The 18,352-nt window shown below is 63.7% G+C and overlaps 1 protein-coding gene across 1 annotated transcript; it reads right to left on the bottom strand.

The window, feature by feature from the left end:
- Positions 1-1,464: 1,464 nt before the first annotated feature.
- On the bottom strand, positions 1,465-18,273 carry SCARA3 (scavenger receptor class A member 3). Its single transcript, XM_019537258.1, has 6 exons — positions 18,252-18,273; positions 9,487-9,543; positions 9,035-9,154; positions 6,933-7,031; positions 5,530-6,573; positions 1,465-2,307 (listed from the first exon to the last, which is right to left on the bottom strand). The coding sequence occupies exons 1-6, from the start codon at positions 18,256-18,258 to the stop codon at positions 1,868-1,870; spliced, it is 1,767 nt and encodes a 588-aa protein (XP_019392803.1). The 5' UTR covers positions 18,259-18,273; the 3' UTR covers positions 1,465-1,867.
- Positions 18,274-18,352: the final 79 nt, after the last annotated feature.

Here is an 18,352-nt window from a genome sequence, read left to right as displayed (position 1 = left end):
ATCGCCGGGCTCTCGCTGCCAGCTCCTACGGGGCAGGTGGTCACAGTGCCGGTGCTTTGACTACACTACTCCATCATCATCGTCACTGCCAGGCTACACTTAGGGCCTGCATGGGGTGCGTCCCCCTGTGCTTCCAACAGCAGAGATCCCCCACTCCAGGGAGGTCGGCTCGGGGCGGAGGGCACAGCAGGAGGTCTGGGGGATGGGAAGTCAGTGCCGGACTCTGCCACCAACTACCCATGAGATCCTAGGCATGTCCCTTAGCCTCACTCCAGCAGGGCGGCTGGCACCAGCATAGCAGCCTGGAGAGACCCCTGAGCAGCCCAAACCAGCGCAGCGGAGCACTGTCTGCACTAGGTCACACTGCCATCGCTGCGTCAGGACTGCCGCGGGGCAGAGCCCCGCCAGCCGCTGCCTCTCTCCACTGCAGTACCCCTCTACGGGGAACTTCCCCCGGAGGCACCCCTTGAAACACCCGAGCGTCATACTGCCAAAAGGTCTGGATGGGGTTGGAGGCACCCAGCTTCCCTCCCCCAGCACCGGGCCAGTCCTGCGGCTGCTCTGTGCCTCGGTTTCCCCGTCGGTAGAGCGAAGGGGTAGATCCTGCTGTCCCCCTTCTGCTCCCCCATTGCACCCCGTTGTCTGGAGTCTCTCCAGACTGCTCCTGCTGCCTCGTGCCCCAGCGGGGCCCTGGTTGTGGCCCCGCGGGCGTGCAGGGAGCTGGGGCTGGCGGCAGCTGGAGCCACGGGCGGCCCCAACCCTGCACCACCCTCTCCGGGTTGCGGGGTTGTCTCCGCCCCGACGGGGGAAAGATCCTTTGGGCAGAGCACTCAGCACCGGGGCTGCGTGCGTGCGTGTGCGCACAACACTGGGGATGTGCAGTGTGTGCGTGCGCACGCGCAGCTTTGGAAGTGTGTGAGTGTGTCTGTGTGCACACAGCACTGGGGTGTGGCATGTGTGCGCGCGCAGCATTGGGTTGTGGAGTGCCTGTGTGTGTGCAAAACACCGGGATGTGGAGTGTGTGTGTGTGTGTGTGTGTGCATGACACTAGGATGTGGAATATGTACTGCCTCTGCGTGTGCGCGTGTAGCACTGAGGATGTGGAGTGTGTGCATGTGCGCGCGCGCGCGCACAACACTGGGGTGTGGAGTGTGTACAGCATCTGTGTGTGTGTATGCAGCACTGGGGAGGCGGACTGTGTGTGCACAAGGAGAGGGGGAGTGTGCACGTGCGTGTGTCCACGCAAAGCCGAGGGGGTGTCTGAAAACCCTTTGCCTTCTGCACAGCTCCCTCCTGCCGGGCCCCCCGGACACTGCCCCGGGGGTCGGGGCACAGGAGCTGCCCAGCCCCGGTCTCCGGACCCCGAACCCCTGCGCCGCCCGCCCCCCCGGCTGGCTGAGCCGCACACCGGGCCAGGCCGTGGCCCCGGCAGACCCGGCCCCGCACAGACGAGGAAGCTGGGGGTCCCCATACACCTTTATTGCTCGTGAATACAGGGCCGCTACATGGCACGCGGCTAGCGAGGAGTGTGGCGGGGGGCAAACCAGCTGCACCGTGCCGTGCACACGCCGCGACACGGCTCCCTGGGTCGGGGGAGCCCCGCGGGGCCCGTGCCCTTCATGCCGGGAGCAGCGCGCCAGTCGGGGTCTCGGGGCTCTGCCCAGGGGTCCCCCAACGACGCGTGGGCTCGGGGGGCCGTGCCAAGCCCCCCCGCCCTGTTGCAGCCCTGGACAGGTGCCACCCCCGCCTCCGGGAGGCCATGGGGGCGCTGGGAGGCTGGTCGGGGCCGGCGGGACCTCTCCCAGGCGCCTGCTGCGGGTCTTCTCCGAGGGGCAGGGGGAGGACAGCTCAGGGGCTTGCAACTGGCTTAGTGGCCTGGGGGGCCGGGGGGACCGGTCACGCCAGGCTCTCCCTGCAGGCCGGGGTCCCCCTTCGGTCCCATAGGCCCGATGGGACCCGGTGCCCCGGGTTTCCCTGGCATCCCTGGCTTTCCTTGCAGCCCCACAGGCCCCGGCGGCCCGGCAGCCCCGTCTGGGCCCCGGGGCCCCACGTCGCCCTTCGGGCCCGCCTGTCCCCTGGGCCCAGGCTGGCCGAAGCTGCCTTTCGTCCCTTTGGGGCCCAAGAAGCCTTTGGACCCGACGGGGCCTCTCTCGCCCGCGGGCCCCGGTACGCCCGGGGGGCCATGGGATCCCTGCGGGCCGGGGTCGCCCAAGCTGCCGGCGTCGCCCTTCTGGCCTCGGCCGCCCCCAGGCCCCCTGGCGCCCGCGTCGCCTTTGATCCCTCGAGGTCCCGGCATGCCAGGCACACCTGGAAGGGAGGAAGGGGGAGAGGCAGAGCATCAGCAGCCTGCGGGACCGGGGGACGATCGCCGTGGCAACGGGATGCAGGCACCGGGCATCCCCGGCTGGACCCGCTCCTGTTGCCCCTGCTCTTGCCAGGCGCCAGAGACCCACGCCAGGCCTCAACCTCCACCGAGTTTAAACAGCACCTCGCTGACTGCAGCCAGGCCCCCTGCCCTCTCCCTAGCCTGCGTGGCTCACTCGTACAGCGCCTAGCGCACAAGGGTCGGCCAGCCGAACAGCCAGCTCGCTGGGGGCGGCGAGCAAACGTGGAGGAGGAGGAGGGCGAGGAAAAGCCCCGACCAGCAGCCACCCATCCTCCAGCCTCAGCTGGGCCGCGGGGCGTTTGCGAGCAGCTCTGAATCTCCCCTGCGGCAGCCAGGGAAAAACTCCAGGTGCTGGGGGCCTGCCAGCCGCCTCCTGTTTACCCTGCCCGGCTTTCGGAGAGATGCCGTCATGTGTTGACTCACGCAGCCAGGCCGGAGGTGCGGGGGGCACCCAGACGGCGCTGTCTGCAGCGGGGCTCTCCCCCTGCCAAGCCTGGAGCGGCCAGGTCCCCGGCTTGCGGGGCATTGCTCGGTTTTTCCATGACCGGGAACGGGCGCAGGACAGAATAACAACCCGCGGGGCCTGGTGCGTTCGTGCTGGAAGGGGGCAGCGAGGGGGCTTTGATCCCCCAGTGCTGCGGGACAGGGGATGGGCGGTGGGGGAGATGCCGGGACTGCATGGCTGGAGAGGGGGGACAGACACTGGTGGGGGATCCCCCGGGTGTAGGGGTGTCTGTGCTCTGCTATGGGGTTTTCCTGGCTTCTGGGCTTTGCTGGCTGCTGCACGGGGCGGGAGGCAGTTCTGCCCCTGGCTGCTACGTGCCGCGGGTGTTATTTAAGCCTTCGTTGGCAACGCTGGGTGCTGCCGCAGCCCGGGCTGGGGCTGGGGACTGGGCTGTGCCAGTGCTCCTGCTGGGTCCCGGCTGGACGGCCTTGCCCCTCTGCTCAGGACATCGCCCTGAGGACAAGACGGGATTTCCCCGCAGATCGGTATAGACCGGGGGGGGGGTCCTTCTTCTAAAGCAGAGGCACGGCCCCTACCTGGGATCTCTCGAGTCTGTATTAACTACCTGTCCAACCTCAGAGCAAAACTACCGTCACCCCGGCACAGCACCGGGCATCGCACCCGACCCTGCCCCGGGGGAAGCGGGGGGCCGCGGCACCAACACCCTGCTGCGGTCAAGCAGCGTCTCGGCAGATCGGGCCCTGCCGCTATGCCGGGATGGACCCTGTGACCTCAAGGCCCTTTGCAGCCTGGCAGGCCCAGGGGTCTGGAGCATAGGGAAGCTGGACGTAGCTCGGGGTCTCCAGTCCCGGCTGGACGTCGCGTCCAGCAGGTGGGCTGTAACCACGAGCTCGGAGCGGGCGTCTCTCTCCCGGTCTCTCTGCCGGCAGCTTTCCCTGCTGTGAGCCACCCGTCAGCAGCACGGCTCCACCCCAGAACTGGCTGCATCTCGGAGCAGCGACCGTCATAGGTCGCGCCTGGCTTTCCCAGACCTGGTTTCGAGGGGGGAAACCCTGCGGCAGGAGCAGGTTGTTATCCTGCAAAGGCAGTGCATGCACTGGACCCCTTCAGGCTGCCTGGCAGAGGCATGGGGGAGGACGGAAGAACCATTTTGCTTTGGGGCCATCTACCCCCAGAAGAGGAGCAGACAGACCATGCAACCCCCAAGCCTGCAGGGACCCCCCGCTTCTGGGCAGAGCTGCCTCTAAAGCCATCGCGGAGAAACCCCGCCCGCATAAGCGTCACCGGGTCTGCGCCATCTGTCCAGGGCTTACCCAGGGCAGCCGTGCGCTCGAGGCAGCCGTGCGCTCGAGGCAGGCGAGCTCGTCCCCGCTCCCCTCCTGCCTGCTAGCAAGCCAGGGAAATAGTGCCCCTGAGCTCGCTGCACAGCTGGGTGGGCTCCCCCAGGGGGTGGGTCTGTCCAGGCTGCCCGGGTTATTGCAAGAAGAAAAGCCAGGGCTGGATGCATGTCTGGCCTCCTCCGTGTCAGGTCCTCTCCATCAGCCACCCCGGGACCGGCTCCCGTGGGCCTGCTGCCGGCAGGGGATGTCCCCAGCTTGTCTGTGCAGCTAAAGCCAGGGCCCACGAAAGTCCTGGCAAGCCCCAGTGAGAGCGGGGACAGGAAACGGCCCGAGCCAGAGGCAGCCCGGTAATGACAGCCGTGCCGCGGCCAAGCCGGTAATGATGCGGCTGGGGCTGGGCCGCGTCTCCGGGCCCCGCGGCTGGGTGGTCTGCGGCTGCCTCAGACTCCTGCCCACCCAGATAATTGTGGCCCTGGGGGAGCGGGGAGCCAGCTCGGCTGGGCTCGGGTTTCCAGGCCCGGGGCTTTGTTCCGTGCTGCTCCGGCGGGGCATCGAGTCACCCTCCCCGGCGGACGCCGCCCAGGCTCGGGGGCCAGCCCGGGCTGCAGGGAGGTGCACGGCGAGTGCGAGTCCCGGAGCGACAGACCCCCCCTCGCTGCCCCCTGCCCCGATCACAGCCCGTCCTGTAGCCGCACGGGGTGGTCGGGGCGTTGGGCACGGAGGGGACACCGCGCTGCTGGCTCCTGCGGGCGATGTCAGCTGCAATGTGGATGCCCTGGCACTGAGCGCCCCCCGGCAAGGGGCTTGGGGCACCTTTTCCCCAATAAGCCCCAGCCCTCTGGCAATCAGGGCCCCGGTCGTCGCTGCTGAAGTCCCAGCCCTGAGAGTTGAGCGGCAGAGCGGGTGGCTGGAGAAGCCCCCCCGAGCCCCAGCACCGCCGTGCAAGGCCTGCAGCACAGCCGAGCTGTCCTTCTGGGTCGGCCGCCTCCCGCCTCGGCTTCCTGATGTGCATGCACACACATATATGTGCACACATGGACATGCCCGCAGGCCCATACACACATGCATGAGTGTGTGCACGCACACGTGGACACACGTGCTTGGGTGCACAAGTTTGCATGCCCACATCTGCAGGCACGCACATGTATGTATGCACGCAGGTGCACGCATGCGCACACACGCACTCACTCCCGCAGTCCAAGTCCCCACACGGGAGATTTGCAACCTGCCCCGGCAAACTGGGCCCACCCGGGGGTTGCAGCTTTGAACCCTCACGCCCCCGGCACACCGGGGACCGGGTCGAGGCCCCGTGCCGGCCAGCGCCCAGCCATCCTCACCTCTCAAAACGGTGACGTTCTGGAGCATCTCCCCGTGCCGGGCGTCCACCACCTTCATCTCCTCCATGACCATGGACAGGTTGCGGACGTCGAAGTCCAGCCGGGCACTGAGCAGGCCGAAGCGCTCCCGCAGCACGTCGGTGGTGACCAGCACGCGGGCGACGGTCCGGTTGAGGTAGCCGAGCTCCTCGGCGTGCGCGTGGAAGCCCAGCGTGCAGGACAGCCGCACGTCATCCAGGTACTTGAGCATGCTGTGCACGTGGCTGTCGGTGGCGTTGATGTTGGCGAAGATGGTGGCGATCTCCACCTCGTGCGAGGCCATGCGCCCCTCCAGCGTGGCGAAGCGCTCGCCCGTGCGGTTCTCCGCGTGCTGCGCGTGGTACTGCAAGTCGTTGGCGTTCTCCCCGTGCTCGTCCAGGGCGGACGAGACGTTGTCCAGCTGCAGCTGCAGCCCCATGACCTGCAGCGCCAGGTCGTGCAGGCTCTCGGCGTTCTGCCCGATCCTCTGCGCCGCCGCGCCCAGCCCGCTCTGCAGGCTCCGGACCAGCTCGCCCGTCTTGGCCGAGGCAGCCCGCAGGCCCCCGAAGAGCCGCGTGTAGTTCTGCCACTCGGCCACGATCTTCTGCAGCGTCAGCGTCTCCTCGTCCGCCTTGCGCTGCATGAGGCGGATCCGCTCCCAGCTCTGCCCCAGGGTGAAGTTCACCTGCTGCAGGGCCGCCCGCACGTCGTAGCGCTCCTGCGCCAGCCCCTTCAGGGACCCATCCAGCTCGGCCGCGGCCGCCTGCCAGCCGCGCACCTGGGCCAGCAGCTGCGCCAGGCTCTGGTTGGCCTGGCGCACGGAGAAGGAGCAGGCGTCCGCTTCTCCCGCGAGCTTGTTGCCGGCGGCCGTGAGCAGCCGGTGGGTCTGGGAGGTCCGGTCCAGCAGGATCTCCTGGACCAGGAGCATCTTCTGGATCTCCTCCAGCTCCGCCTGCAGCTTGCTGATGTCCTGGCCCAGCTGCCCGGTCTCGTGGCAGGAGGAGCAGTTCCCCGCGGACCGCTGATCTGCAGCGAGGACAGACGGCTCTGTTAGCGCTGAGCCCTAGAGAAGCGGGGCGGGGCGGGGGGGGCTGCAGAGGTCCCATCTAGTCCAACCTGGCAGGATCAGCCCTTGGCCCCGGCTCCGACACTGGCTCTCTCTGCAGCCTTGGGCGAGTCACATCATCCTACGGAGGCCACATCTAATCCAGCCCCCTGCCCTGTGCAGACCGTCCCAGACAAACCATCCTCAGCTCCCCTGCACGGAGAAGGGACATCCCAAGACCCCCTGAGCCCCGCGGCCTGCCGGCAGCCACAGCGGGGTCACCACCTGGCACCGAGGAGGCGAGCGGGGTCTGTTGTCCAGCTGGGGCTCGCACACTCACCGAGGTCCTGGAGGCCCTGCTGGACAGACAGGATCTTCCTCTCGTAGTGGGCCTGGGCAGAGCTGATGCTGTCCGACATGGAGTCCACCCTCCTGAAGACTGCAGAGAGGAGACATGTCAGGGCCGGCGGTGGGGGCTCTAGCCAAGGTCCCGGCTAGGCCCTTCGTCCTACAACAGCCATTACTGTCCGGGGGCCTCATGCTGCCTGGCACTGGGGGTGTCTAACCGGTGCTGGTACCCTTCCCAGGGCCTCTGCCACCGACTCCCTGCAGGAAATCATGTCCCCCAGCTACGGGCTGGGACAGAGGTTGGGGATGCTCAGAGAGGCTCGTGGTAAGGGTACGGTGGGGAAGACACGGGTTCAAGCCTGCGTGTGGGCATGCGTACGAGCAGGAAGCAGGGAGCACGCCTGAGCCCAGATGCCCGGCGGCTGCCCCATCCCCGGAGCCTGCCGCCAGCGAACAGACGGGGACGCGCCAGGCACAAGCCACGGATGGATGGAAACAGCCTTGGAGCAAACAAGCAAGTGCCTGCTAGAGCCACACACAAGGTGTCCAGTCACTGGGTGTTGGGGGGTGGTGCTCAGCCCTCCAGCATCCCACAATGCTTTGTTCCAGTGCCAATCAGGACTTGTCCCCCGAATAACTGGCGGCAGGGCTCAGAGCCTCAAGTCATCCTGCCTCGCCCTGCGGCTGCTCTCGGGGGGAGCAGGTTGCTCCTGAGGGTTGGGACCCAGATCCCGCTGGATCTGCAAGCCTCCCGTCCCCCGGCTCCCTCCCCGAGCAGCCTGCAGGCAGCGAACATGGCCAGGGATCTTCATCCTGCGTCGAACAGATGCCAGGGAGGGTGGGCGAGAGGCCAAGGCGCTGGAGCCGCCTCTCCCGGGCTGGGCGCAAGCGGAAGCAGTGGGCGAGAGGCCTGGCCTGCCCCGCCGGGGCCCTCAGCGGGTGCGGGGGAGCGGGGCGGCTCTGTAGGACCTGGGGGGATCCCCCCACCTCCTCCCCGGGGGCTTCTCAGCTTCGGTGTCATGCAACGCCCGGGCCCTGCCCCGAGCAGCTCTCCACTGCCTCTCTCTGCGGTGGGGCTGCGGCCGTCCAAGCCTGACGGGAGAGGCAATTTTCATGGAATAATAAACAGCCGGAGCAGCAGCCAAGGGCTGGAAGACGGTGCCTCGCTCCCACCGCCCACCGGCCCCCATGGCGGGCAGGCGGGGATCCCAGCCAGGCTGGGAGCAGCCCCTTTCCTGCGGGGCGGGCGTGGGCGCGGGTGGAGTGCAGCATCCTGGCATAGCTTTGGGGGTCCCGATGGGGGGGCTCAGCGGGAAGGGGGGGCTCCTTCAGGGTGTTGAGGCTAGATTTTTTGGGTGGGGGGGTGGCGTTAGCTGGACTGCCAGGAAGCCCCAAGGCCAGAGAGGACACCCAGGCAGGCTGTCCCGCCGCAGACGTCCGGCAGCCACGGCACTAGGCGTGCGGGACACGGGGAGCGCGGGGGGTCTCCGCGATCTCTACCTCCCAGGAGGCAGCCAGAGCTGCATCTGGAGTGTGGCCATCCTCAGTGGGGGCAGATGAAGGGCAAGGAGCAATGGGCCCAAGGTGCAGCAAGGGAAGTTGCGGTTGGGATACTAGGAAAAGCTTTCCTAGCTGGGGGACATGATTTCCTGCAGCGAGTCGGTGGCAGAGGCCCTGGGAAAGGCAAGCCTATGCAGTTAGACGAGGAGGGTGGTGAAGCCCTGGTACAGGCGGCCCAGAAAGGTGGTGCAGTCTCCATCCTTCGAGACCCAGGTAGACGAAGCCTGGGCTGGGGTGATGTAGTTGGGGCGATCCTGCTTTAAGCATGGAGTTGGACTACATGTGACCTCTTGCACATTAGGGGAATCACCGTCTGCAGTATAGGGCCTATGACCCACAGTACTAGAGCTCAGTAGTGTGCAGCGGAGGCTGGCAAGCCTGGGTCCTAGAGTCAGCAGGCCTGGGTCCTATCCTGCCTCTGCCACAGACTAACCATATGCCCCTGGGCAAGCCCCTTCCCTTGCAGTGCCTCAGTCTCCCAGAGGAAGCAGCAAGGGACCCCCCCCATCCCGAGGCAGGGGTGCTCTGACTCACCCAGGGATGCCAACACCGTCACGGCGATGACAAGGAGGACGAAGAAGGCGTACAGCACCTTGACCGAGGTCTGGAGCGACAGGTTCTTCTGGCACTGGCTGCAACCCGACCTCGCCCGGCCTAGACGGGGATGCGTCGGGAAGGGAGCGTCAGGCCCCCCGGGGGCAGGCGCCATCTCCCGGGGGGTCCAGACAGCTCCCAGCGTTGTCCTGCCACCACCGCAGCTGGACCCGACTGGGCGCAGACGGCAGCAAAGCCAGGGCAGGCCCATCGCACCGTCGCTGGGAGCCGGGTCCCCTAAGGCTGTCCCCTAAGGCTGGCAGCCCTGGATTCCCCACCGGTCGCCAGCAAGCACCCCACCTCCCCAGCCCCCTCCAGAAACCCCCAGCCCCAGGTGTGAGGGAGCAGCCGTGAGGGCCAGGCCACCTCCACCAGACCACCCCAACCCTCACCGTTGGGCCGGTAGTGGAAGGACGGCATCTCCTCCTCCTCGCCAGCGAGGTCGTCCTCTGCAAGACAAAGGGGTGCCTCAGCACTCACTCCCCACATCCCTGGGGGGCCCCACGGATCTGCAGCCGTGCCAGGCCGGTCCATTCCTTACAACTGCGGCACTCGCTCCCCCATCAGCCACAGGACCCGTTTGCCTGAGGCTGGGGTGTGGCTGGAGGAGCTGGTCTTGTGTGCGTGGCCACGTGTGGGGAGGGGGCACAATCCTGTTCGGTCCCTAGCACTCAGAGGTGGATCCAGGAGGGTGCCATCCCTGCTCCACACCAAGTGCGAGCAGCGGCAGTGGCATTTCTACTCAGGCAGCAGCAAGAGTCACTGACTTCTTGGCTCGTTATCCGCCCCCCACTTCCTGCTAAACTCTTTACTCCACAGGCGTTTGTTCGCTCCCATTTCACAGCCCCGCCGCCTGGTTTTCATTCCAGCTAAAAAACTTAAAGTCGGGGCGCTGGAGGGGAAGCATTAACTCCGGGGAACACAGACTCAGGGGTGCAGTAACTTCTCGCGAAGCGTGGGTGCCTGTCGAGAAGCCTTGATTGTGTTTCACAGATCTAAGAGACATCCAGTCTCATGCTAGTGGTGCCAGACCTAAAGGACCATCTCTTGCTGCTTTTTTTGGGTGCTTAATTTGCTGTGTTTGTATATGTAAGAGATGACACAGCGACTGAGCGCACGTGCCAATAAGGTTCCTATTTATTTTTGCTTCCATCTGGACCTGAGTCATGCAGCCCTAGGCCCTGAGCGTATTGGTAAAGCTTGCAATTTTAATTTTTTTCTGGAGAATCATCTGTGTTGTGTCCTTTGGGATGATACATCTGCAAAATCCTAGCTTCCTCACGCCCCTGAGCGTGCAATTGCATCTCCCCAGAGCCTGCCCTGGCCTCTGCTGTGCTGCCAATGGGAAAGACCCCCAGTTTGGGGAGCTCCCCCATGGGGTTAAAGCTGCCCTTGAACATTTTCATACACTGAGTTGGGGTCGATGCAAATAAAAGAGCCTGGTGCTACCCCTCCAGCAGGCCTTGTCTGGGGAGACACAGGCAGGGTGGGGGAAGAAGCCGTGAGCTGACTGCCCCATGCACGGCCCTGCAAGGGGCAAGAACGGCAGCCCGGGACAGGGGGCACAGAGACATCCCCCCTCCCGGCTGCAGTCAGGATCAGCGTCTCTACAAACACGTGCCTAGGGGAGTGGAGGGAGCTGCACACCCCCAGCCTGCAGGCAGCCAGGCGCGGACCACCCAGCTCAGCCCAGGTGACAGCAGCTCCCTGCCACGCTCAGCGGGCAGCCCCTGGAGAGGAAAACCGCCCCTCCTGCCCTCCCGTTCCCACCCCGCCTCCCATCCAAACCATGTCAGGCTTCCCTCCAGCCAAGAACAGCATCTCCCCCGGGGTGGGCGGCGGGGGACCCGCGAAGGGTTGCACCGTGTGGTCCTTCTGGACTGGCAGCGAGGCCGGCGGAGCCCACCCCACCCAGACGCGGCCCAGGGGAGCCCCAGGGAAGGAGACTGCACCACTCCACCGTCCTGCTGCCCTCCGTGGAAGCCCACGTCCCTGCCGCCTTCTCAAACCCGGCACCTGCTTCCTGGGGTCCGGACGGGACGATGCCGAAATCTCACAAGCGTTCGGCATGCCCGGGATCTGGACACCCTGGAGACCCGTCTCGCTCTTCCCTTTTGGATCCGCCCAGCCCCGCCTGCAAGTTGTGAGCTGGGCCCCAGAGTGAGCGAGCTCTGCGGCCCCAGTTGCATGAACTCCGTCACGGGACAGGGAGAAAGGGAGGGTGAAAATAAAGGGCCTTGCTTGCTTCAGGCCTCCCCGGACATGCAGCATATCTCCACCCATTCGCAGGCATTAACAACCGACCTCGTCCCTTGAGGAACGGCTCTGGGTCCGAGGAGGCTTGGACTCCTACCAGGCGGGGGAAGCCGGGATGCAGCAGCGTTTTGGCTGGTGTGTCTGAGCCGAAGGGAAAGGGCTTATTCAGCCGCAGTCCTGCGGAGACTGGAGACAGCGAGTCTTGCGGCTGCTTCTTGCCTCGGGCTTTTCCGATGAGCCGGCAATGGAGCGCTGCTCCGGTCCACAGACGCCCGGCTCTCACGGACGTCACCCAGAAGTGGGGGTTATTCAGTCCCATAGGGAACGTGTCCCATACACGGCCGCGCCCCCCGCGAGCCAGGGATTATGTCCGTGCCGCAGGCTTTCGTTCCAGCACGGCACAGGCCCCAGGGGCCCCACGGAGCTGTCCTGCTCCGGCCTTGCTCAGCTCTGCATGAGGGGAACGTCATGCGGAGTCGGTAAGCTGGCATGTCCAGCAAAACAGGACCGATCACAAAGGCTGACTTCTGGCCTCCATCCCGGTGCCCGCCGAGTTCAGAAACACCTGCTCTGATCCAGCGGGTCTCACGCTTTCCACCCTCGGGGCTGAAAATACTGGCGCTGTCACTTGTTTCCCGACTACGGAAAAAATCCTAGAGCAATTCTCCTGCTGCAAAGCCCTCGGCAAGCCCAGAGCAGGTGGGAATCGCCAAGCTCACCAGACCCGACGGATACCCACCCCCACGCTTCAAGAGCCAGCGCCAGACAAACCCCGCGGACAAACCCCAACATGCCAGCAGCCCAGCGTACAGCTTCGTGCGGATCCACAGTCCTCATAGCGTGCACTCCCACAGCGATCGCAGGCTTTTGCGTAAGCATTGCCGTGTACTGGGCCAGACCCCAGGCCCATCTCCTTTGTCACATGGGCAGAGAGTGGAGTCTGCATGGGAGGGTGACCTGGGGTTTCCCCCTGTTCTTCTCTCCCTTGCAGCCTCCGGCATTGAAGATTTGGCTGCCTTAGCTGCCGTTAACTTTAAATCAGGCCACGCCGGCATCAGCGAAGCTAAGGGAAGTGGCGTGAAGGGACCCGAGTCACCGTCCAGAGGAACTTCTTGAAAAGACTAGGCATCACATCTGGATTTAGGGGTCAGGTCAGTGTGTCTAGCTACCAAGCAGGGTGACACGAGAGCACCTCCTTTCTAACCACATCTATCAAGTCCTGCTGCAAGCCTTTCTTTGAGGAGGGGGATAAAAAGGGGTTCAATGCTCTGAGACATGTTCTTCTGGCATCCTCTGCTGCAGTTCCCATCTGCAGAGGTAATGAAGACCCCTAGAAATTAGTTTCCAAATTTGGGTAAGATATCCCTAGAAGTTTGTAGCAAGGCCCTGTGGTGTGCTTGCCCGGGAGGCAGCTTCCAGGGGGCTAATTGCAGGCTTACCTGACCCCACGAAGGCCAGGCTGGGAATTAGTGGGGCTATGAAGGGCAAGGGAATAGACCCCACCAGCTCTAGAGATAAGGGGGCTGAGTGGGCACAGGGGGGGTGCCCAGTTCAGAGGAGGGGATGAACAAGAGAACAGAGCCCACCAGCCCAGTGAAGGGTTTGGGGTGGGGTACAGAGCATTTCCCAATCTGGAGGAGGGACAGAACCAGGAAACCTATCAAAGGACCCGCCGACCAGGGAGAGGCGGGACTAAAGGGCCTGCAGTCTCTGAGAGGGCTGGCGTGCGGGGCTAGGGGTTTGAGGACCTTGAAAAAGAGAGCAGAAGATGGTCTGACAGTCCTGAGAGGGGCTTAGAGAAGCTAACATCTGAGCTGCTAACACCAGCTCTGCCTCTAACACCAGCGAGGCTTGGGGCACGGTGTAGGGGAGGAACAGAGCCATGCAATTTGCCCATAAGGCCATAGGTGCCCTGCAGGGGAACTGCCAGGCTATCCTATTTTAGCATAAGGACTGGATTGAGATTAGTGGGGCCTTGGAGGGACCCACTGAGGAATTGGTTGGACTTAGCCTCCCTTACTTAACCTTAAATAACAAGAAGGCATGGCAGGAGAGTAAATAACAGAGGTCACTAATAGATACAGAGTCAGGCACGAGCCACACAGCCACCAGCGGGCACCACAGCTGCCCTGTGACTCGAACCTACTACACAGATCTTGAGCTGTAGAGCTTCTGAGCTGTACAACTGCTTATTTCTGCTTGGGGCATAAAAGTAGTAGAGCAAGGGCTGTCAAAAGAAACCCATAGAGCCCCAAATCTACTCTGGGGCCCCTGCTACATGTTACATATATCACACAGTTAACTGGTGAATGGTGCAATAAATGCAGACAGGCCACACATGGAAAAGCAGACTGGACACAAGTGCAAAGTAATTATCCCACAATGAACTGGTGAATCGGGCAATTGAGACCAGCCACACATGCAAAGTAATGCTCACATGATAAAAATGCCTCCCCAGCTATAAAAGGAGCCAACCAGCTATACCAGGGATCTTCACCTTTTTTGTGCCATGGACCCCTTTGGCAGTCTGGTGAAGCCTAGGGACCCCTTCTCAGAATAGTGAGCGTCTGTAGACAGGAAGACCACGATCACGTGCAATCTAGCGGCGGGTCTAATAACTACCGTAATTTCGAAGTAGTGATGAGCGTAAACGACATTTCGAGATATCTGCAATAACTGTAATGTGATATGAAAATATCTGTGATTTCTATTGGCGACAAAGTCACAGGTACTGCTAATACTACTGCGGTTTGTTGCCTACACCCATAATTGAAGGAAATGCTAAATTTCAGTTAGAGGTTAGTGAAAATAAAGATGTAATTTTTTTCCCATCCAAGTTCACGGACCCCCTGAAATCCCCCCTTGGGGGTCCGTGGACCCCAGGTTAAGAACCCCTGAGCAATACACTTAGTGCTTGACAATGTGTAACAACTTTATAGCTGATTTCTGTCCAGCTTTCATTTGCACCTGTAGCGGGGTGAGCGCTGGAGGCAGCTTTATACTGAGTGGCCGATTCTGCTTCCCAAGCCTGGATCCAGCCAATCAGGAAGAAGCCGTTTATTATACGCTGCTTTTCATTGGAGCTGGCGGCGACGTGGGGGGGAGGACTATTTTTATTTTTTAAGCTAACTGAATTCTCCAGCTGTGCCCAGGTGAGGTGCCGGGGGCAGGCCCTCCTCTTGCACTGAAGCATCCAGCTCAAACCAGGGGAGCTTTGCAACAACCAGATGTGTTAAAAGGGAGGGGGGAAAAAAATAATTTCTAGGCAGGATTTAACATTTTTTTAAGGACTGAATCCTGAGTCAGCGCTTAAAAACATTGCAATGCTGAGAAAGTCCGGCTGATGTCGTGGGTGGGATGGAAAGTCCAATTCTCGGGTGACGCCGTCCTCCCCGCTCCCCAGCACAGGGCTGGAGCTCGCAGCCGCGAGCACAGCTGTCCCAGCTGCTGCACCCTGTCTCCCCGGGGCTTCGGGGCAGCCAGGACGAGACACCCACCCCCTCTTGTGCAGACCAAGGGGGTCCTTACCCGCCCTGGTCACATAAAGGAAGCTTCCCTAGCTTTTCCCTTTGTTATCCCAGCCAGGCGCCTTCTCCCAAGCAAAGCTGCGCACAAGGAAGGCTGCTGCACGCCCAGCAAGAGAAACGAGGGCGTCTCCTTGGCCCCTGAGCAGGGTAGGAGTGCCGTGCCCACTGGATCTAAGCCCCCGGGGGCCGCCCCGTTGTGTGGGCACCCCCTCTGACCCATGCAGGCACGATCTCCCCCCATGACAGCCCCAATCCCCCGCACCCTGTGCAGCCCGGACTCCCCATCAGCTCCCCGTGCTGCCCCAAGCCTGGGGGCAAAGGCAGGAAGCAGCAGTCGTAGGATGAAGGGGCTCCAGCTACTATTGCTGGGGGGGGGGGGGAACAACCCCCACTTTAACCCCTCACAGGCTAACACAGCCCGTGAGCTGCCAGTTGGACAGCCCTCCTCCGCAGAAAGCCTAGAAATCCCACAGCGAGGGAAAAGCCACCGCCCGCAAGCCAAATAATGCATTCAAGGGGGAACGAGGTTCTCGCCAGGCCCCAGCGTGCAGCCAGCAAAGCCCTAACGGGGGACGCCCAGACGCCTCCCACGTGTGCCAGGCGTCCAGGCGGAGATCGGGTTTCCTTTCCCCCAACAAACAGCAAGCCCTCCTCCAAGCACAGCAGGAACAGGCCCGTCCTCTCCAACCCCAGCTCCTCAGCTCTGACCACCCCACCAGCAGCTCCCCTGCTCTCGTGGGCAGACACCGTCTCATTTCCAGCAAAACTGGGTTTGCCCCCGGCCTGATCCTGCCCCAAGCTCCGCTCCTTCCTAGCAATCCTTCCCCCTCTCAGCCTTTCTTTGCACCGGGGCTCACCGCTGCCTTCATCCCCCCGCTCCCAGCCGTAATGAGAGGTTTAGTAGTGACATCCTCTGCCCTGACTTGGAAGAGTCTGATGAGATGGTTGTCATGATCCCTTCCCGGGCTCTTACAGCCGTCCAAGCTCCCAGCCTGTGAGCCAGCGTCGCTGCCACTATTTTACAAAGGGGGAAAGGAAGGGGTGGAAGAGGCAGGGGAAAGACATGACCAAGTCCATGGGGCAAAGTCAGTAGCAGAGGTGGGAAGTGACCCAGCCCCACTGGCTCCCAGTTCGTGGCTATGGGTGCCTTCTCGGTGCTGCTTTCCCCCCGGCTCTCCATCTGGGAATGCATTAAAATGTCCAGGCGTTTGGGAGCTGGGGGAAGAATTTTTCACCAAAATGGGTTTTTTTTTCCATGCCAACAGGCTACGGGAGATGGCATAAGGCTGATGAAGATGGCACTGGAGAGGGCGACCGGCCTGGTGTCATGAATCCGGCCAGGAGCCTGGTGGCTGGTCCATCAGACCAAGCACAGGTAAAAGGAGGCCAAGCGGGGGGCACGGTCCCCGGATTCCCAGCCCTGATACGGGAGCAATTACCCCCTGAGCCGCGTGCCTGGGGGTGAAGGGACCAGAGCCCGGCTCCTCCAGGCCTGCAAAGGCAGAGGCCTCAAGCGGGCAGCAAAGAGGCCACAGCTGCACCCTGTATGCCTGGAGCGCCTCTGCATAACCATGTAGAAGAGCCAGGCCCTGGCCAGAGCCAGGTTCAACAGCGCAGCTCTTGTAAATCAGAGCCGTTTGCCGTAATGCCACGGCCTAGGATTGCATCGCTGCTTCCCAACATGACACTCCAGGCGGCTCGGCAGGATAAACCCCCCCGGGGAAAGCCGGCTGCAGCCGACGGTGCTCCGGTGACGAACCGGGCTGTTAACGCCATCCAGGGTTTTGCAGCCTGGGTCACAAAGGAAGGCCCCAGCGGGTGCTGTGCAAAGTTGGAGGTCTGCTCCCTGGAGCACTCTCGTCGGTCCGGCTGAGGAGGAAGGACTGCAGCGAGGACAGCCGCAGCCAGGGCAATACTCCCCCGCACAGCACCCGTTTGCACAAGGGGCCAAGCCCTGGAGCCAGCCTGTGCCAGGAGCCCGGCCAGCTCAGGGATTTCTATAGGGTGGGATTAAAAATCCCAGCCCTACACTGACTTTGCTGCCCTCCAAAACACATTAGGGGCACGTAGAGATGTGCAAACACATCAAGCGTCCGCATGCATGAGCATCTTCTCCCCACATGTTGTTGGACAGGCACGGGAACCTCTCCGGGAGACCGCTGCAGGCCGGAGAGGGGGTGAGGGGTTGGGCGGTCTCCCATTTCTGTCCGGCACCACGGACGGGCAGGTGCCGCCTGGCAGCTGCGGGGTCATGCTTTGTCCTTTAGACGTAGCGTGGGCTGAGAGGGTCAGAGTTACGGGTCCGCCGTCTCCCTGCTGCAGACGGTCCGCAAGCACAGTGCGTGCGCAGGTGAAAGCAGCGTGGCAGGATCGCGACAGCAGCGGGCATGAGGAAGGTTTTGCAGCCAGACTTGGAGACCTGAGGGCCACCGAGGAGCGCCGGGCTCTTCCAGCCAGCCCCTGCTGAGGGGGAAGCTTCTGCCCGGACAGCCCGCCTCAAGCCAGGCACCCCGGGGGCTGCCGCATCCTTCTGGGGGTTCACGACCTTCCCGATGTGCATCTCATTTCCCTTCTAACCGCTCTCTCTGCCAGGAGGTCCTGCCCCTCCGGTGCCCGCAAGATGCTTGGCCCTGCTGCTGAACACGCAGCGCGTCCAGTGCCACCCCCGCCTCCCCTCCGCACGCCACAGCCTCAGTCCCTTCACTGCGCGCCTGCTTCCCCCGCCGGCGAGGGGATTTCCTCGTGGTGATGCAGCCCAGCACGCCAGGTGTGCCCTTGCCCGGCTCTCCCCGAGCCATCGCACCGGCGTCGCAGCTCCAGGCACGACAGGTCCCTCCTGGAAAGGCCCAGGCAGAGCCCAGCCCAAGTGCTCCGGCCTTCCCCGCTCTGCAGATCTCACACATGCATGCACACGCGCGTGGCCGTGCCAAGGGGCTCCGGTGTTTACCCTCTGGCGGGGGAGAGCCGAGGTCTGGCTGCACAGAGCCCGTCTTGGGGAGCGGCGCGGAGTGCTTGTGCCCAGCCAGGACGGCGTGTTTCCATGCTGCCGCCCGGGGACCTGCCACTGCCAGCTGTGGGCAGCCCACGCCGGGGAGAAGAGCCCCTTCAGATCAGAGCTTTCCCCCCACGCTGCCCGCTCTGGGGTGGGGGCAGGGGGCACGTGGTGGAGCTCAGCCCGGGTTGGCCCCCTGCGGCCCATGGCGCTTCTCCAGCGGCTGGGGAACGGGGCTCGCGTTGGCCTCTGCCGCACGGGCACCCCCGAGCCCGCTGCTCAGCCCCCGCGGGGCGCTGGGAAAGCCACCGCGGCCCCGCTGCCAGAGCCGGCGGGCAGCCGGCGGGGCTCCGCATCGCCCGCCGCGGTCAGCCGAGCTCACCTCTCATGCTGCTGGTCCGCGGGGCGCTCTCGGCTCTCGGCTCTCGGCTCTCGGCGGGGCACGCCGCCGGGCCCGGGGGCATGGTCCGCCCGGGGGCTGGG

Source organism: Crocodylus porosus, unplaced genomic scaffold (assembly GCF_001723895.1).
Source record: "Crocodylus porosus isolate Cpor-Errol unplaced genomic scaffold, CroPor_comp1, whole genome shotgun sequence".
Taxonomy (NCBI): Eukaryota; Metazoa; Chordata; order Crocodylia; family Crocodylidae; genus Crocodylus; species Crocodylus porosus.
Note: the sequence above shows the minus strand (reverse complement) of the source record. Positions and strands in the feature narration are given on the sequence as shown.

Excerpts from the sequence above, each read along its gene's own strand:
- SCARA3 (XM_019537258.1), bottom strand. Across the intron at positions 7,032-9,034 it reads GACGGTGTTGGCATCCCTGG|TCTTCAGGAGGGTGGACTCC; the intron begins GTGAGTCAGAGC and ends TCCTCTCTGCAG. Across the intron at positions 6,574-6,932 it reads GCAGGGCCTCCAGGACCTCG|ATCAGCGGTCCGCGGGGAAC; the intron begins GTGAGTGTGCGA and ends TCCTCGCTGCAG.